We start from the raw sequence: 19514 nt of genomic DNA on the forward strand, positions 1-19514 counted from the left end.
TGTGTGTGTGTGTGTGTGTGTGTGTGTGTGTGTGTGTGTGTGTGTGTCTGTATATAGATGTATGTATATGCACATATGTCTTCTTTCATAGAGTATAAGGTCCTTAAAGGAAGCAACTGTTTGATTTTTGTAGTTGTATCCCTAGAGTCTAATATAGTTCCTGGGATAGTAGTAACGTGTTTAATGACTGCTTATTGATTGGTGGATTTTTAAGATGTGTGCAGTATCTTGTGTTAATATATTTGGATGCTCTCCAGTATATACTGGATTACTCTGTCCAGGGCCTCAGGCTTTAGGGTGCCCTAAGGAGTCTGGGAGCATTCTCTAATGACATTGGCTCAAGCCCACCTGACTGACTGTGTCCCCCCCCTTTTTAGGGGACCTGTGACTAGTGCTCCAGTTCCATTTGACCCCTTAACATCAGGTGGCTATTACAAAGGGATATTTATTTCAGACACAGAAAGAACAAAGTACAAGCATTTTACCCCTCCCCTCTCTTTTCCCTTCCTCCTGCTTCCCAGCACCTCAGGGGCATCCTCTCTTCTACTCCACCTTGGGCTAACCAACTCCCTTCCTACAAGTGTTGTTTCCGTGGAGTTCATATCGAGGCAGCATGCATACTGATGAGTTTTTGTCTCGGCTGATTCTCATTCCTGAGTGTCACTCCTTGTTCCTTGAGGCAACAGTCTTGCAATGACTGTGGGCTTGATACTTGGCCACAGTTTCTTTGGTGGTCACCGAGCTCCCTCAAGAGGTCTGGGGCGAGGTGGAAAAGCCTGAAGCTGTCAGGCATTTTTGAATGTCTCTGCAGCCAGTCAAAGAGCCTCCTTTTCATCACGTAGGTACTGACTGGAACCGTCTCTCCAAGTTATTCCCTTTTACGTCATCACAGATGTCCCCGACACAAGCTCCCCAGGTTCTCCGTGTGAGGAGGTACCTTGTCAGGTACTCTGTACCAATAGCCATTAACACTATAATTTTGCTTAATGATTTCCCTCTAATTGGACATTTGGATTGTTATTATTATTATTATTATTGTTATACATTAGTGCTACTACAGAAATCTTGGTATAATTTTTATTGTTTTTCTTAATACCTTGGGATGTATTCTCCAAAGTGGAATTACTGGGTAAAATTGAGCTTATCATGTATATTGTCAGATTGCTCTCCACAATTGTTCCTGTGCTACTATCACCACATCCTTGTTAGTATGGGGTTTAAAAAAATTTTTTTACTTGTTTTTTTGTTAGTTGAAATCATGTCATAGTACCTTAAAATTCTATAGAAATGGGAATTATTTTAAATTACTTCTTTTCATTGCTAGTGTTGCAGTGATTACTATTTGTATTTCCAGATACTAATAACAGTGCCGTAATTTATAAAGCAATTTACATTTCACAGAATTCTTCACTTCTATGATCTCGTTCAAGTTTCGTAATAATCCTGCAAGTTAGATTTTATTATGCAGATATTGCCCATATAGAAGCTGAAGCTCAGAGGGATCATACCATTTTCAAGTGGCAGAATTGTGACTGAAATTCAAGACTAATGTTAAGGCCAATGTCCTTTTCATTATATTATACTATTGCTTATGTAAACTGTCTCCCTTAATTGTTCATTTGATCAATTCTGGATATTATGTATAAGGTCTTTAGATATTTAGATAGTAAACTTTTTTCTAGTTATGTTTCTCATATATCTTTGTCCAGTTTGTTATTTTCTGTTTAATATTTATTGCATTTGGTTTAAGAATATTTTATACATATATATTCAAACAAATCAATCTTATTTCTGAGATTTCTTTCATAGATCAAATCACTTTGTTATTTAGAGATTAAAAATATAAATTTTTAAAAGCTTAGTTCTTTATTCATATGAAATTTATTATAGTGTATTATGTAAGGTATAGATGAAAGTTAATTCCCATAATCAACCTGGGCACTTTAAAAAATCAATTATTGGAAATTTGGGATAAACAAATATATGAAAAGGATTTTAAAAAATTATCAACAGCTTCTCCTATCAGATTCACACTATCCAAATTTGTTGCCCAATCCAGACATGTTCTTTCCTTCCTTCAGAGCCTAGCACGTAGTAAATGCTTAATAAATTTGCTAGTTGACTGACTAGGTTATCTGTCAAGAGTCAGAGGCTATCATACAGAAAAAAAAGTAATTTTTCAGAAAATGAAAACTAGGAGAAAAAAAGAAGCAGATGAAATGAAAATTGGAACCTCTGAAAGTCATCATAACCATTCACTTAATGTGCTGCTCCAGATTTTATTGCTTTTCATTTCTGTTGAGAATAACAAAAAAAGAAAATTATTTTTTAAAAAAGAAAAAAATAGGTCTTCAATGATAGTTGTAAATGAGATGAAAAATTAGCTATTTAGGAATTAGATTTGTACCACTCGGAAAAACAACTATGCCTACAAAACCCCACATGGGAGATGAGTGCCACTCATGTTTTCATTGTCTCCAGTTCAATTGTAAATATTCTCACTTTTCTAGTTATAATATGAATAACACTTTGATAACTAGATGACTATGCGGTCATATTGATGAGACACTCCATCTAATGAATGGTACAGATTGAACCCCCATCCATTGCCTTTTTATCCTGTGTGGCTCTTTTCCACATCCTTACATAAATTGTCAATCTTCTATCCACTGAGCTAGGGACCTTCCTGTAGAATAGTAAACAGATCTTTAGCCATGTGTTGTGAGTAGAATGTTGCACTTGAAGTAAAGAAACCTGGGTTTGAACATGCCCTGCATACTTTGCTGGCTAAGTGATCTAGGTAAGTCACAACCTCCTTGAGGAAAAAAATAGAAATAAAAATAACACCTATCTCACAAATGAGATAATGTATTTAAAGTGCTTTGCAAACCTTAAAGCACTATATAAATGTAAAGTATTAATTCTAGTATTATTACAGATGAGGAAACTGAGAGACAAAAAGATTGTGACTTTCCTAGGGTCATATAGCCTCAAAGGAAAAAAAAAATCAGAGAATCAGAGTGAAATGAATATAATGAGAGGTAAAAAGGAAATAGACTGAATATATAATTCTCTACCTTATTTTTTAAGGAAAATAATAGGGAAATTTTTATTCCTAAAATATTTCTGAAGCAGGCAGATTGTAGATCATATTATTAAGTGTCATCACACAAGAAATTTTAGACACAACCAGTAACCCCAATTTAGCAAAATTACAATAATTAAGTGGTAAACAGTGGTCCCAGAGTACTGTAGTGAAATTTCAGAACAGTTGATCTAAATGTTATTAGAAGTGATCATTGAGCTGGAGGATTTTGAATTACTACTGAAATTTCCATCTAGATGAAGATTTCCACAGAGGAACTGTTTGGTTACTATATATGCCTGCTATATAATTGGTGCTTAATAAATACTTATTAAATTAAATTGAAATGAACTGAAGGAAGATTTGGCTTCTTTAACAAAACCAAGGTCAAATACAGTGGATAGTGTTGGTACCAGTCAAAAAAAAAAAGCATATATCCTTTATTCTTTTGCTTCAGGGTAGGATAGAACAGAGAATTTAAAGGGATGAAAAATTTAACGCTTATACTACTTCAGCCTTGAATGAAGGAGGTAAGGGGAACATCATTTCTGACTCCTGCTGAGGTGATAGAAGAGCATATTTAGATCCCATCAGCAGCATATTATAGCCTGGAACCTTCCTCTCTTTCACAAGAATAAATCTTCTCCCTTATCTTCCCAAGGGCCTTCCCTTCCCTCCCTTCTTTCCAAGGAGTCCATGTCTTCCTCCCCTCCTCAACCCAGGTGAGGGAAAGAAATTCTCACAGTGCTACCTTCTCTTCAGGAGGCCTCCCAGAGGATCTGGGGAGTTAGGAAGAGCCTGGAACACCAAAGGCATTGATTTGTGCTCCATGGCCTCCAGGGTGCCTTCCACCTCAGGCATCCCATCCCCTCAGACACTGCAGGAACTTTTTTCTCCTTCTACCCCTACTCTAAGAACTGAACTTAATTGCATGTATTATATCTACATAATGAATTCCAAAAGGGATTTGCACGCTCACGTCATCCTCTTGGTCCCATTTGGTGGCTGCTTGCCCTTGACTACAGTTGCTCTTGCTCTGAAATTTGTCTTTCCTAATTATGTTTCTAAATGATGAACTATAAAAGCCATAATCGTTCATTTTGGCAGGCTGGCTTAATTGTTTTCAGAGAATATACTTTGTTGGAGGGATGCTGCTTGAATGTTGAAAGTGCCCTAATGTTGGGATAGAATATTAATAAAATAAGATTAAGTCTCTTCAGTCTATAGAGACAAAGACTGAGAGGATATGCTCTAAATTGATCAATGACTGAATATAGGTAGGCACCATCATCAATTACTGAAACTACAGAGAATATTTTGAAGCTTGAAAAAAATAAACTTAGCACAAATAAGAACTTTACGTGGAAGGTAGTAAACTTATGGAAATACAAGCTACAGTCACTTTGCCTCTGACTTCTTCAGTCTAGTGATTTCTGAAGTCTCTTCTAGCTTTGTATCCTGACATCCTAAAATGAAATATAAATGAGCTTAAATAAAGTTTTCATAATCTGAGAGTGCTAGATATATAATGGGTTCTTGATGGAAAATATAACATTTGGAATACATTCTTTAACATTTTGCAATCAACCTGGCCTGCCAAAAAAACATTTCTTTGTACTTCTGTTTAAAATTAATTACTGGACCAGAGGACACAAGGTCTGAGCCATTTATGGAAGTTCTTATGTTCTTTTGTATTGTATGGTCTAGTGGGAAAAAGCCATGGGCCAAGAGCCAGGAGATCTGGGTTTTAATCCCAGTTTTACCATAAACCAACTATATGGTCTAAGGTAAGTCATGTGATTTCTCTGTACCCTACTTTCTTCATGTCACAGAATTGTAAGGATAGTAGATGTATTTTCTAAGTAAAAATCACTACATAAATATAATGATAATAATGATGATGATTTTACCAGAATATAACAAAGAGTAAGTTTTATCTTCAGGGTCTATAATTCATTACTATCAAGTGAAAATTTAACTTAATATTTTTAAGGATTTAACTTTCAATGTTTATTTCACCATATCATTAAATCTTGAAGTTCAAACGTCATGTGGGAGAGCAAGATGAGGATACTGATTTGTGGATCGGATACTGTGCTTTTCATCTGGGTGACTACAAGAGAGCTTTGGAGGTTAGTAAAGAAATAATTTAGAGTTGTGGTTTCTTTTTAGAAATTCTTTGGGAAAGTTTCATCTGAAGAAAATTTGTTTCTTTTTACTTTGCTTGATTATTTTCATGCCTGAGGAAGTCAGAATTTTATCACTTAAGGATATTTATTGCTATTTATTCATATTTTGTCATTTGAAACTTTATTCTTTGTATATCTTTGCTTTTTGAAGCGTGGTTATCTTCTAAATGATTTTGTTTGATTATTTCATGTTATATATGGTCAATGTCTCCAATCTATAGGATTCTGGCTCTGAATATAAGCAGTGATGGTGGGTGGGGTTTGGTAGTTATATTTTAAAGTTAGTAAATTTGGTAGTCACATATTTTAAAGTTAGTAAATAGAACTATTTGATCAATCGAGCATATGTTCTTGGTCTTTAGGTGCAGAATAGAATATTTGAAAAGCCTAATAATTGGTGTAGGGGTCTTAAGAATTAAGTGGGGACTTAATTAATTAATGGAGACAGGGCTGAAGAAGAAAAGGGACCAGGACAAGAAAGATGACCATAGATGTTTCAGGAAAACATTTGTCGAATTGAATTGACTGGAACAGGGTCGTTAGTTATTTGTGGAGGCTGGAAAAGAAAGGGAAGACAGACCTAGAAACATCTTAAAGAAAACAAAAGGAATACTGACATTTGGGAAAAGAGGTTTAAGAAATTGAAAGGTTATCTGAAAAATGTAGTTGGCAACAAGAATTTCAAAATGTGACCTTGGTGGAAAATAAAATCTCTTTATCCAAATGAATAAAGCCAAGAACTGATAAGCAGCACTGCGTAGTGCATAGAGAGCCGACAGAAACCAGGGCAACTTGAGTTCAAGTCCACGCTTCTGCCACATGGTGGCAGTGTGACCCCGGGCAACTTCCCAAGACCGGCTTCTCATCTGGGAGTCACCTTACGCATCAAATCCAGCTGCAGGTCCTTTCCCTAACTCTAAGAACTTGTGCAAGTGGCATTTCTTATACTTTCTACCTCTTAAGGGAGCTTAAGGGATCTGAACTGAGAAGGCAGAGGCATTCTCTGTGGGCTAGAGGGGCTACATCTTGAAGTTAAATTAGGACCAGGGTGGTGTTTGGAATAAGGAAAACCTGTATTCAAATCCTGCTTCACATACTAGCCGAGTGATCATCTACAAGTCATTTAATCTGTCAGAGCTTCAGTTTGCTTGTCTGTAAAATGAGGAAAATGATATAGGTAGCATCTACCTCATAGATAGGGTTGTTGTGAGGCCCTAAGTTGATAATGTATGTAAAGTGATTTGCAAATTTTGAAGCATTATAAAAATATTAGCTATCGTTATTATGTCTACTTCTACAAAAGAAAAATATCTTAGCAGCCTTCCATTTATATAGCTTGTTGAGCCAAACCAAAAATTTTAGCAACCTGACATCTCTACAGCTTGTGACCCTAGATCAATTTCAGAGGAGGAAAAAGATTGGGGTGAGTGGGGCGGCATTCTTCCTAGAATTAGGTGGATCACACTCTAGCATGCTGCTTAACCTTTCAGGGAAAGAAAAGCGCAAGGGAACCTGTGATTGCCTGAAAGGTAAGTTGCTTTCTTGCTTTATTACTTAAACATAACAGTTTAACATCCTGCATTTCAGGAATATGAATCTGTGACAAAGGAGGAGGGTTGTAATCCTGAAGTTTGGGTGAACTTGGCCTGTACCTACTTCTTTCTTGGGATGTATAAACAAGCAGAAACAGCAGGCTTTAAAGGTGAGATGAGCCATTCAGTTATATTTCTCTCTGTAGCAGCAGTAGTTTTTGAGATTTTAAAACTTATTATCTTCTTTTCCCAAAGCAGAAACTAAATTACTTGATAAATTAGTAAGGTTATATGTTTTATACAATACTTAGTATGGATTTGTATAGCTTTATGTTTGAGAAAGCTGATTTTTTCCCCGCTTTTAAGCATGGTACAGGTACTAAATAACTACCAGAATAACAGCTAACACAGCTTTTCCTATCTTACAGAACTGTTAAAGAAAAATAATTTTTCCAAGATTATCAGCCTACCAAAATGAAACTTTATTTCTCCTTCTCTAGCCCTGGCCAGCATCTTGGGGAATGGGCCATATTTCTTCTTCCTAATTTAAGGAAATAGGAATTAGATGCTGTTAGAACAGAAAAGGGGGAGGGTGACTATAGGGGACCAGAAAGGACAGTGCTATCCATTTCATAATAAAATGTTATTGTTCTTGCTCTAAGTTGAATTTTTTGATCTATATATTGTGGTTGTCTTTTCTGTAACTGCTTTATCCTTTTCTTAAAGGCAGGATAAGAAATGGAAATTGAAAAAACTCCTCATCTCCCAACCCCCGTCCTCATAGTCACTATAGAAGAACTATACTCAGTGTGGGGTACACATACAAGAATGGGGGAAGGAGTTGTGGAGGGTAGTTAGAGAAGAACCAGTTGAAACTTAGGAAAGTTCAATGACAGTATACCTGGCATAAGTTTATTTAACTTGGGGAAGAATATCTTAAAGAATTGAGAGGATTTTTTGGAAAGAATTTTCAGTCTTTAACAAAAACTGTAACAACTCCAGTTAACATTGACCTTGCTTTCCTTTTTCCGTACTGCAATTTAGTATTTATATGCTGCCTTATATTGTTCTCTAATTGTTTAATGTTAGTTGGTAAACATTAGCACTGTGTGCTAAGCACTCGGCTAAGCTCTGGGGATACAAAGAAAGGTAAAGACAGTCCCTCAGGGAGCTCCCAGTCTATGGGGAAGACAACATATAAACAACTATGTACAGTCAAGCAATATACAGAATAAATTGGAAATAATCAAGAGAGAGAAGGCGTTAGAATTAAGGGGAATGGGGAAAAGCTTCCTGTAGAAGGCGGTAATTTTAGCTGTACTTTAAGGATGTTAGGCAAACCAGGAGTCCGAGATGAGGAGGGAGAACGTTTCAGGCATGGGGACAGCCATTGAAAACATCCAGAGATGGAGCATGTTGTTTGAGGAGCAGCATGGAGGCCAGTGTCACTGGATTGAAGAATATGTGGTGAGGTGTAAAGTGTAAAAAGACTGGAAATGTAAGGGAGGCCAGGTTATGAAGGGTTTTGAAAACCAAGTGGATTTTATTTGATACTGAAGTTTACTGAGTAGAGTGATATGGTCAGACCTTCACTGCAGGAAGATCATTTTGACAGTTGAGTGGAAGGTGGACCGGAGCAAGGAGACACTTATGACCAGGAGACCAACCCATAGGCTATTGCAGTGAGTTTTTGCTTTCCAGTTGGATTGTAAGCTTCTTGAGAACAGGAATTCTGTCTCGTGCTTCTCTGATTCCCCTACCAGTGACTTAGAGATTCCCAATAAATAGTTGTTGGTTGATTCTCTTTGGGAGTTTATCTTCAAGCACAAGAAATAGAAAAGAAACTCTCCATGGGAAGACTGTGAGTCTCCTGTATATCCATCTTAGGGAACTGGGATATCGGTATGAGTGAATAAATGAAAAGCACTTACTAAGTAATGGAGGGATTATACAAGACACATAAGTGGAGGTTAGAAAGGAATCCTTTTATGGAATAGGGATGTAAAAGAAAGAATATAGGGAAGAAGCCAGAGGACATAGTACACATGCACGTGCTGAGGTGACTGTATCTTGCTGCCAGTGTATGGTTTGGCATAGGCTGAACAGCATAAAGCAGAGTGTCTCTGCCTGGAGAGCTCTACTTTGGGCCACAGCAGTAGCATCTGATTAAGGGAAGCTGAGTCTGAGGGTTATCTCTTCTTTGGCTCCCTCTGCTAATGCTATCATAACGATTGGGGGCATATACGGAAGCAGCAAGATTTTTTATTATTGCAGAGATCTCTGAGAATCAGAGGTAGGAGTTGAAACTTAGGGGTTCTTCTGTTCCATTCAAGGTGTAAGTCTGATATGAACCACTTAGTTCTGTAACAACTAGTCTGTATTTTCTTTCAGCTCCCAAAAGTCGACTCCAGAATCGTCTTCTCTTCCACTTGGCTCACAAGGTATTATATTTCTGCTTAAGTTGCGCACATTGTTTATTTTTCCCTTTTCTGTCTTCCTTTTTCTTTCCATTATAAACATTAATAGAAAGCGTGCCAACTCTTGGTAATGGATTTTTCACTGATTTTTCAAAACAAGTAGCATATGGACTATAGCTGTGCAAGATTGTTTATTCCATTAATTTCCTTGCCCTTATAACATAGTCATAGTTGTTGGAGTTTAATTTCTTTGTGGAAATAGTCATTACATATACATTTGTGTGCCTATGTGTACATATATGTAAGTATGTGTATATACATACACACATATACGTATACATACACACCTGTCTATCTCTATCTGCTTGTATGTATTATGGGTTAAATAGAATGAAAACTCCTGTAGAACATGGCCTGCTTTTCCTTTCCTTTTTATGCCTAGTGCTTCCTGCAGTGCCTCTACCTAGTAGACATTTAATAAATTCTTGTTGGTTTAGATTGGATTGGATAGTAAGTATGGAGCAGGAGCTTGAACCCATAGCTTTTTAGTCAAGTCCACTCAGCTTTCACCTCATTTACTCTAATGAACTTTCTTTCATTTGATTCTTTCTGGTACAGTGGTTATCAACTCAGGCGTTGCTTTCTCTTTTCTCTCTTACTGTACTTAATGTTCAAGGAAACCTCCTAACAGATGTTTTATATGCCAAATATGAGAGAATAAGTGTTTTTTCCTGGACCATAGAAAGTAGCACTTTTTTTGCTGTTCCTAAATAAAAAACAAGTCTTTTTTCCAACTAAAAGAGTAGGTGCACACAGTGGAGGCCACTGCTTTAATCCTTAGGCAGCCTGTAGCCCGCCACCAGCCTGAGAGAGAGGAGGAACGAAATTGAGAGGAGGAAACCTGGAGCTTTATTCAACAAAGCAAACAATAATAAATATGCTTTATTTTTATATTATGGTTAGTTAAGATAGAATGCTAGAGAGAACATGAAAATGGCAACAAAAGGAAGAAATGAAAGGGAACAATGAAAGAGAATAGTACAATGTTGGGGTAAGGACGGAAAGATTAATAGACATATATTTTACTCTCACTTTATAGACTTGCATTTGCAAAGCTAATTCTCCAGAGGCTTTTCTTTTTTCTTTTTCTCTGTAAGGAAAGACGGAGAAGAGAGAGACAGAAAAAAAAATGAGAAAGGTAGAGAGGAAGATGGAAACAAAAATGCAGGAGAGTGAGAGGAAAAAGTGAAACTCTACCCATACAATAGTTGACTGCAATTGATTTTTAATTTGGTATTGTTAACAGTTGAATCTTTGTCTCCTCTATCATATTGTATCTTAGTTCAACGATGAGAAGAAATTGATGAATTTTCACCAAAATCTTCAGGATATTACTGAAGATCAGCTCAGTTTGGCATCGATTCACTATATGCGCTCTCACTACCAAGAAGCTATTGACATCTACAAGCGAATACTGCTGGATAACCGGTTTGTGCCCTACCTCTTCATCCTATTAGTTTTGAAACCAAAGTGCCTAATAAATATGGTTTTCCCACCTTTTATATCTTCCCAGTTGGGTTTGGTAGTTACTGCATGATTATCTTCACATGGTAAAACTCTAGATGTTAACTTTAGGTCTTTGGACCCTAGTGTTTGAAATGCAAGCTTGTCCCATCTTCACTCATCCCACCCTGTTAGGTGTCATCTCCTGGCTTTTTAATATTGAAATATAAATATATTATATTATAAAACAATTCTGCATTCCTCATTATGCCTCCTTCAGCTCACGAAAGATGCATAAAATGGCTTTTGACTTAAAATTGCTGTGGTGATCCCTTTACTATATTTTGTCTGAACTTGTGATTTAATAATTAGGTGAGAGTCTCTGGTGTGGAGTTCAGCACTATGTTTGTAATTTATAGAGTCTTTATAATTGCTTAGGGCACCAAGAGATTAAATGATCATGAAGCTAGTAGCATGTTTCAGAGGCAGCACCTGCACCCAGATCTTCCTGACTTAAAAGCCAGCCCTCTCTGCTTTACCTTGTTCCCTAGGGCCATAAAAATGATCCTGATGCTCTAACCATACTTCTGTGCAGTAGTGGAATGTTGTATCCATGCTCTTACCTCTCTTATTTCTCAGGGAATATCTTGCTCTCAATGTTTATGTGGCTCTTTGTTACTATAAATTGGATTATTATGATGTGTCTCAAGAAGTGCTGGCTGTTTACCTTCAGCAAATTCCTGATAGCACCATTGCTCTCAACCTCAAGGCCTGTAACCATTTCCGTCTTTACAACGGCAAAGCAGCTGAGGTACTTCTGGAAATTTGCTTTTAACTTCATTCTTATTGAAAGTACTCTGCAAACATTTCCCAGTTATTTAAGAATTTCTTTATAAAGGACATGTTCATGATTAGTGACATGTAATTTTGTCATTATCACAGTTGTACTATACCAAAATGTAGTAATGTTTCTGTGTGTCAGAGTTCCTGAAGGGAATTTTCATGTATGTATTTTTACATGTGCTTAGCAGACTGTGGGTAGTTAAAATGTATTTGAGTGTATTTTTTTTTTAGGACAAGTAATAATACCTTGCATTTGTATAGCACTCTATATTTTCAGATTCCATTTAACAAATATTTATTAAGCACCTACTGTTCAAGGCATGGTACTAGGTCTTGAGGATATAATGATGAAAAAAAGTCACAGTCTCTGCCCTTGAAGGTTTAACAACCACTCACATTTACTGAGCACTTTAAAGTTTAGGCATTTCAAGTCTTACTATCCCCATTTTACAAATGAGGAACCAGAGGGGCAGAGAGGTTCAGTGACTTGCAGGGTATCACAAACAGTAAGTCTTGGAGCTGGGATTCAATGCGGGTCTCTCCAAGTGCTCCTTCCACCACACCTCACTGCATTGACAGTCGACCAAGACGGATCTAACACGCTCTTAAGTATGATAGAAGTTGGAGTGGGGAGGGGCAAAGCAGCAAATAAGACAAAGTACTCCGAAGAAATTTGAGGGATGAGAAAATACCTTCATCTGGGAGCCTTTGAGAAAAGCTGTTACTAAGCTGAGTCTTGAAAGAGGAAAAAAGATGTCAGCAGGCTAAGATGAGGAGAATGCTATATTACAGGCATAGAAAACATCCTCTTTGCAGGCATTCAGTTCAGCTCAACAAGCATTTATTCAGCAGCCTCCTGTGTGCACACCATGAGGGACACAAACACACTATGAAGAATGGCCTCTGGCTTCAAGGAACTTATATTCCACTGGGGTGGGAGATGGTGTGTGCGTGTGTGTGTGCGCCCATGTGTGTATGTGCAGCTACTTGCCTGAGTAAATACAGGTGATTTTTGGGAGGGAGGGAACACCAGCACTAAGGGAATCAATGTAAGTCTTCCCATGAGAGGTGGCACCATAGATGAGCCACGAAGGATGCTAGCCATTCTCAGAGCTGGAGGGGAAGACGGGACTTGGGGTACAAGCTTTACAAAGACATGGAAGCAGACGGTGAAGTGCAAGATGGCAGAATGAGATCAGGGAGCAGTTTGTAGTTGGCTTGGGATGCAGTGTATGTATTTATTAACTCCACAAGGAGAGGACTGAGGCTGACAGCTAAATTTATAGGTCTTTTGACCTTGGGCGTTGAAGTCCAGTCTACTCTTGCCAGCTTTGCACTGCCAGATCCTTCTTCCCTCTCCTTTTCTTGGATAAGATCAGTGTTTTTTACCTGTTGGGTTGTGGAGTGACTGAGTCACTGCTTCAAGGGGACAGGGTAGAGAGACCACCACATATGGAGTCTAAGACACAAGCCTGCTAGTTTGTTTGTACAGGTTACTTGATCTGTGGGAAGGCTGGGGATAGTTAGGGTGAACAGAAGCTTTAAGGAGTTCAGCCATCTTCTATTATTTTAAAAGGCTTTATTTAACTTGTGTGGAGGTGTTTGTCTTCTTTTGTTGCCATAGTTTTGTTATTATTTATGATGTATTTCTTCTTGATTTGAGGTTGCTAGAGTTGGAAAGTTCTGTTGAAAAAACACACATCACCGTCTTGCTGATCATATAACACCTTAAGTGAATATAGAGAAAAGAAAATGCAGAGCTTTAGGGATGTTCTCAGTATGCTCAAATCTATCAAAACTAACAGGTCTGACATTCATAAATTTTCCATAAAAAGAAAATTGTACATTATTTACATTTTGATAATTATTTTTCCACAATCAAACAAACTATTACCACAAAATTTGCTTACCAATTTCTTATAATCATAATATAGTGTAGCAGGGGTGGGAGTTGTATGGTGAACAGGGTTGTTCAGCCACACCTGTCTCACCTACCCCCTCCCATCCCTACCTCCCTTCCCCACTGACACATTGCCTAGATTGGTGTCCTGGCACAAAAGCTTCTTCCCTGCTATGGAAAATCTTAAAGGATCTGTAATTATTGCTCTCCTTTTTAGTTCAGAGCCCCCAAAAGAGCCAGTGCTCTGGCAATACATTGCAGTGTTTAATCTTTTATTTTTCTTCTTTAATGATTCATCCTCCTTTGTCCCCATTGCTTTCTCCCAACCACATTTCCAATGAATATACCCAGATTCAGGTAAGTCTGTACTTAACATTGTTTGCAAAGAAAAAGTAAATGTTTAAAGGAAGAAAGGTAAAAAGACTTTCTTCATACCCAGAGGGCTTTCATGAAGAAACCCAAGAGAATAATTTTATTTAGTGCCTGCTATGTGCTAGGCACTGTACTAAGTGCTTTACAATTATTATCTGATTTATTATTATTAATAAATCTTATATAATTATATTCATATATTATAAATAATATTAATATTATTATTATTTGATCCTCACAACAACTCTGAGAGGCAGGTGCTATTATTATCCTCATTTTACAGATGAGGAAACTGAGGCAAACAGAGATTTAAGTGATGTGCCAGGGTCACACAGTTAGTAAGAATGAAGTTGGATTTAAACTCACTCCTGACTAGAGGGCCAGAGCTCTATCTACTGTGCCACCTAACTGCCCAAGAAAAAGATACAGAAATACTACCTAGGAATTCTATAATGGAGAGAGGAAAAGTGGGGGAGTAGTTTAAGTGGGTTCATTGCCTTAGCCTGTCCTAACATTCTTTATGCTAAAAATAGCTTGACTCCCAGAGACTTGGTCTGCCAGGTCTTTTGGCAACTGTACTTCCACTCTGGCAGCTTCACATGACTTCTCGTAGTCTTGCCTTATCCATCGCTATAGAATCTTCTCTATGTCTGTGTGAGTAGTTGGGTTTCTCATCCAATCTAATGCCTGCCTGGCTCTCTCAAACTGACCTCCCTGAGTGGCTGCAGTCTCTACCACCTGTCTCTCCAGGCTCAGCTGCAATCCTCAGCTGGAGTATTTTGATGTCAGAAAGAACAGGGACCTTTACCTTAGTACTAGCAGAAGTTCCCCCAGTTCAGCTCTCTTAGGGACTCGCTTCTGGGGCCTGCCACCTCGCAGATAGAAGGTGGGAGAGCAGGTCATCCTTTAGACTTTAGCCTCTTGTTAGGACAACTCTTCCTGTAAAAGGGTGAGTCCCCACTGTGAGAGCCCTCATTCATCCTAATTTGTGGTGACTGTCCAGTACATTTCCCAAATCTGCATTTCTGCATGTTAGGTCACAGCCAAGCAGTGATTTTTTACCAAGTAATCTCTAGACAGCTGTGGGGTTCAGGGTTACTCAGTTAAAAAACAAACAACACAAAATTTTTTTTTACACTTTTCTAATGGTTCATGCAAGTAACTGAGAAAATATACAGAGAAAAATCTATGCCATGTGGGCAGCTTAATTTTCATATGAAAATAACTTCATTTTCATATGAAAATAACTACTCAAGACATCATGTCCTTTACCAAGTGCAGGTCAGCTGAACTAAGTTTTATGTACTCTACAAGGTCAAAACTGATCCACTAGATTTTGAAAAGGCCTGTATCCTTTATAAGGTACAAATGCATTGTGAGTGTGAGGCACCCTTAAAATAGTCAGATTTCAATTGTTTCACCTTTATCTGTTTTACCTTAGAGAAGGTGTTATAGAGGCAGAGGAATATAAGAAAAACCAGAACATAGTGAGGCTGAGGGTGAAGTGTTTCAAGAAGTAAATGGTTAATGAAGTCAAGAAAAATGAGTATTGAAAAAAAACCGTTGGAGAGGCAAGCCAAGATGGCAGAGTACAGACATCAAACCAAAAACCTACCAAATGTTCCCCTCCAAAGAGCTTTAAAATAATTTCACATTCATAAATTAATCAAAATCAAATTTTGGAGCAGCAAAGCCAACAAAAGGTCAGAGTGAGACTTTTTTCCAACTTAAAAGGTTGGCAGGAGAGGTCTGTAACCCTAGGTTGGGAGCTGACCCGAAGCATGGCAGGAGCACCAGCAGTGGATGTTGGAGGTGGTTGTGATGACCACAGCAAGCAGCAGCAACTTCAGGAGCTCTCAAATTGAAGATAGTAAGGGGGTTGAACAACTGATCAGAAAGAGATTACAGGTGGGACCCTTTGCTGGCACTGGGTGTAGCTGGCACTGATTGACAACTCTATTGCCCATACACAGTTCTAGGTTGCAGTTCCAGGGTGGAGAGGCGTACTTGTGATCAGTCTTAAGGGAGCAGGGGCCCTGGTCACAGTTCCAGGGCCAAGAGGAGCCCTAGTACTTGTGGCTGCAGGGAAGAAGGGACCCTTCCTGGGTAAAGACTGGAATGCAGCCCAGGGTAGATCCTCCAGAAACAGCAGCTTGAAAACTGAAGATTGGAATAATGCCTTCCCACCCCCAGGTGAGCAGAGCTCAACTTTAACATAAAGTTCAAGGTCAAGAAATAGGCTGTTAAAATGAGCAAACAACAACAAAAAGAATTTGGGCATAAAAAGCTACTACAGTGGCAGGGAAGACCTAGACAAAAACTCAGAAGAAGATAACAATGTGAAAACAACTATAAACAAAGCCTCAAAGAAAAATGTTCATGGGACCCAAGTCCAACAAGAATTCCTGGAAGTATTAAAGAACAGAGTGATAGAGGAAAAATTGGGAAGAGAAATGAGAGTGATGCAAGAAAATTATGAAAAGAGACTTAACAGCTTTGTAAAAGAGGCACTAAAAAAATACTGAAGAAAATAGCTTTTTAAAAAGCAAAACTGGCCAAATAGAAAAAGAGATACAAAAGGTCACTGAATAAAATAATTCCTTAAAAGTTAGAATTTAGCAAGTGGAAGCTAATGACTCCATGAGACTTCAAGAAACAATAAAGCAAAGTCGAAAGAATGAAAAAATGGAAGAAAATGTGAACTATCTCATCAGAAAAACAAACTTGGAAAATAGGTTGAGGGGAGATAATTTAAGAATTATTGGGGTAGTAATTGGAAAAAGTAAAATACTATTTATCAATTACAAAAAAAGAATTATTGGACTATCTGAAAGCCATAATAATAAAAGAACCCAATATGCTAGAACCAGAGAGTAAAATAGAAATTCAAAGAATCCATCCATCATCTCCTGAAAGAGATCTAAAATGAAGACTCTCATGAGTATTATAGCCAAATTCCAGGTCAAGGAGAAAATATTACAAGCAATCAGAAAGACATAATTCAAACATCATGGAGCTACAGACAGGATTACTGATAACAAAATTTAATGTCTTCCACATTAAAGGAGTGGAGGGCTTGAAATATGATATTCCAGGAGGCAAAGGAGCTAAGATCACAACAAAGAATAACCTACACAGCAAAAATGAGTATAATGCTTTGGGGGGAAAATGGATATTTAATGAAATAGAGGATTTTCAAGCATTCTTGTTGAAAAGATTGCAACTGAGTAGAAAATTTGACTTTCAAAGGTAAGACTAGAGAAAAAGGATTAAAAGGTAAACATGAAAGAGTAATAATAAGTGACTCAGATTAAACTATTTGTATTCCTATATGGGAAGATGATACATGTAACTCCTAAGAACTTCATCATTATTAGGATAGTTATAAGGAGCATACATAGACAAAGGGCATGAGTGTGAGTTGATTATGTTGCGATGATTTCCAAAAAATTTCCCCAAAAAATGAAGGGGTGAGAAATAGAGATGCTCTGGGAGAAGGGGGAAGGGAGAGGTAGAATGGAGAAATTTTTTTCATATGAAAGAGGTAGGTAAGGAAGAGCTTTTGTAGTGGGGGGCAGGAAATGGGGTATAGTGGGCAGCTTGAACCTCATTTTTATCAGAATTGGTTCAAAGAGGGAAAAATAAACAAACATACACACACATTAAATTAGGTATAGAAATCAATCTTACTTAATAGGGAAATAAGAGGGGAAGGAGATTAAAGATATGGAATGGGAAGTGATAAAAGAGAGAGTGGATTAAGGGATGCAGTGGTCTGAAGCAAAACAAACTTTTGGGGAGGGACAGGATTAAAAAGAGAGAGAAAAGGGTAAACAGAAGAAAATAGGATGGTGGGAAATACACAGTAATCATTACTGCAAATGTGAATGGGATGAGCTGACCTATAAAATGGAAGCAGATAGTAGAATGGATTAGAACAATATGTTCTTTACAAAGACACACTTGAAACAGAAAGACTTACAGTTAAAATAAAGGGCTGAAGCTGAAGTTTAAAAAAACAGGAGTAGTAATCATGATCTCAGACAAAGCAAAAATAAACCTAATTAAAAGATAATCAGGGAAACTACATTTTGCTAAAAGGTACGATTGATAATGGAGTAATATAAAAAAATTTATTGCAGATTTCTCTGATAAAGGCCTCATTTCTCAAATATACAGGGAATGGAGTCAAATTTATAAAAATAAGAGCCATTCCCCAAATGATAATTGGCCAAAGAATTTCAGGCAGTTTTCAGAAGAAGAAATCAAAGATATTTATAGTCACATGAACAAATGCTCTAAATAACTATTGATTAGAGAAAGGCAAATAAAACAACTCTCAGGTACCACCTCACACTAATCAGAAATGACAAATGCTGGAGGACAGGAAGAAAAATAAGTAAACTAATAAACTATTGGTGGACTTGTGAAGTGGTGCAGCCATTCTGGAGAATAACTCGGAACCATGCCCAAGGAGCTATAAAACTGTGCATACCTTTTGACCCAGCAATACCACTACTAATCATCAATTGGAGAATAGCTGAACAAGTTGTGCCATGTGATTATGATGGAGTACTATTTTGCTATAAGAAATGATGAGGGGGAAAGATCTATATGAAATGATGCAAAGTGAAGTAAGTAGAACAAGGAGATCATTACATAGTAACAGCAATGTTTTAATGATAATTGTGAAAGATTTGGCTACTCTGATCAATACAGTGATCTAAGACAATTTCAGATGACTCATGATGAAAAAAGGCTATCCGTTTCCAGAGAAAGAACTGATGAGTTCTTAGTGCAAATTGAAATATAATTTTCTCACATTCTTTTTTTGAGATATGGCTAATGTGGAAACGATTTTTTTGTATGATTTCATATATAATTAATATAATTTTACTTGTTTTCTCATTGGGTGGGGAAGGGGTTATAGGGAGGGAGAAGATTTGAAACTCAAAATTTAAAAAGAAAAGAATATTAAAATAAAAAATTATACTTTTAAAAAGGTGATTAAATAAAAAGTCTTCATAAGTGATTTACAACCAATTTTTTTAAGCCATTGGATTTTATGATCAGGAGTTCACTGGTTAACTTCAAGAAGTTTCAGTAAAGTTGTAGGGGAGAAGCCATATCACAGGATAGTAAAAAACAAGTGGTGAGAAAGTAGAGGCATAGGATAGATTACTCTTTTCAAGAAGTTTGGCATTGAAATGAAGGAGGGAATGAAGATGAAGCTAGAGGCTAGACTGTGGTAGACCAGAGTCCCAGAAGGGACGGTGTCAAGATAATAGGTATGAAGGTTAGCTTTGGTAAGAAGGAAGGACACTTCTCTGAAACAGGTGAGGAGAGAATACCTGAATCAGTGGAAGTGAATAAAGTAAACAGAGATGGTGGAGATGTTGAAGAGGATTTGGGAGTAGCATTATAGGAAACACCTATATTTAGTGGGTATAATTAAGAAGACAGGAGAAGTTCCCAAAGGTTGGGGATAAACAAGTATGACAAAAGATCAGGCAAATGATTCTAGGATACATTGTTGATACAGCTGACCATGGGGATCCAGGTTGGCTAACAAGGCAGATAGAGACAGAAGGGAACTGATGGATAGTTGAGGAAATGTTAGAGATTTTGATTGCATTAATGGACAGGTCCAGATCTGTAATTAAATTAAGAAGT

The 19514-nt window shown here is 37.4% G+C and overlaps 1 protein-coding gene across 3 annotated transcripts in view; it reads left to right on the top strand.

Moving 5' to 3' along the window:
• TTC26 (tetratricopeptide repeat domain 26) overlaps nt 1–19514 on the top strand; it is a 66615-nt gene that overhangs the window by 12013 nt on the left and 35088 nt on the right. For all 3 annotated transcript variants that reach the window (XM_027842343.1, XM_027842342.1, XM_027842344.1), the window contains exons 3-7: nt 5125–5217; nt 6862–6976; nt 9198–9247; nt 10566–10711; nt 11366–11537. In XM_027842343.1, the coding sequence (XP_027698144.1) occupies nt 5125–5217; nt 6862–6976; nt 9198–9247; nt 10566–10711; nt 11366–11537 (576 nt within the window). The remainder of the gene's footprint in view (nt 1–5124; nt 5218–6861; nt 6977–9197; nt 9248–10565; nt 10712–11365; nt 11538–19514) is intronic.

Source organism: Vombatus ursinus, unplaced genomic scaffold (genome assembly GCF_900497805.2).
Source record: "Vombatus ursinus unplaced genomic scaffold, bare-nosed wombat genome assembly UNPS02014870.1, whole genome shotgun sequence".
Taxonomy (NCBI): Eukaryota; Metazoa; Chordata; class Mammalia; order Diprotodontia; family Vombatidae; genus Vombatus; species Vombatus ursinus.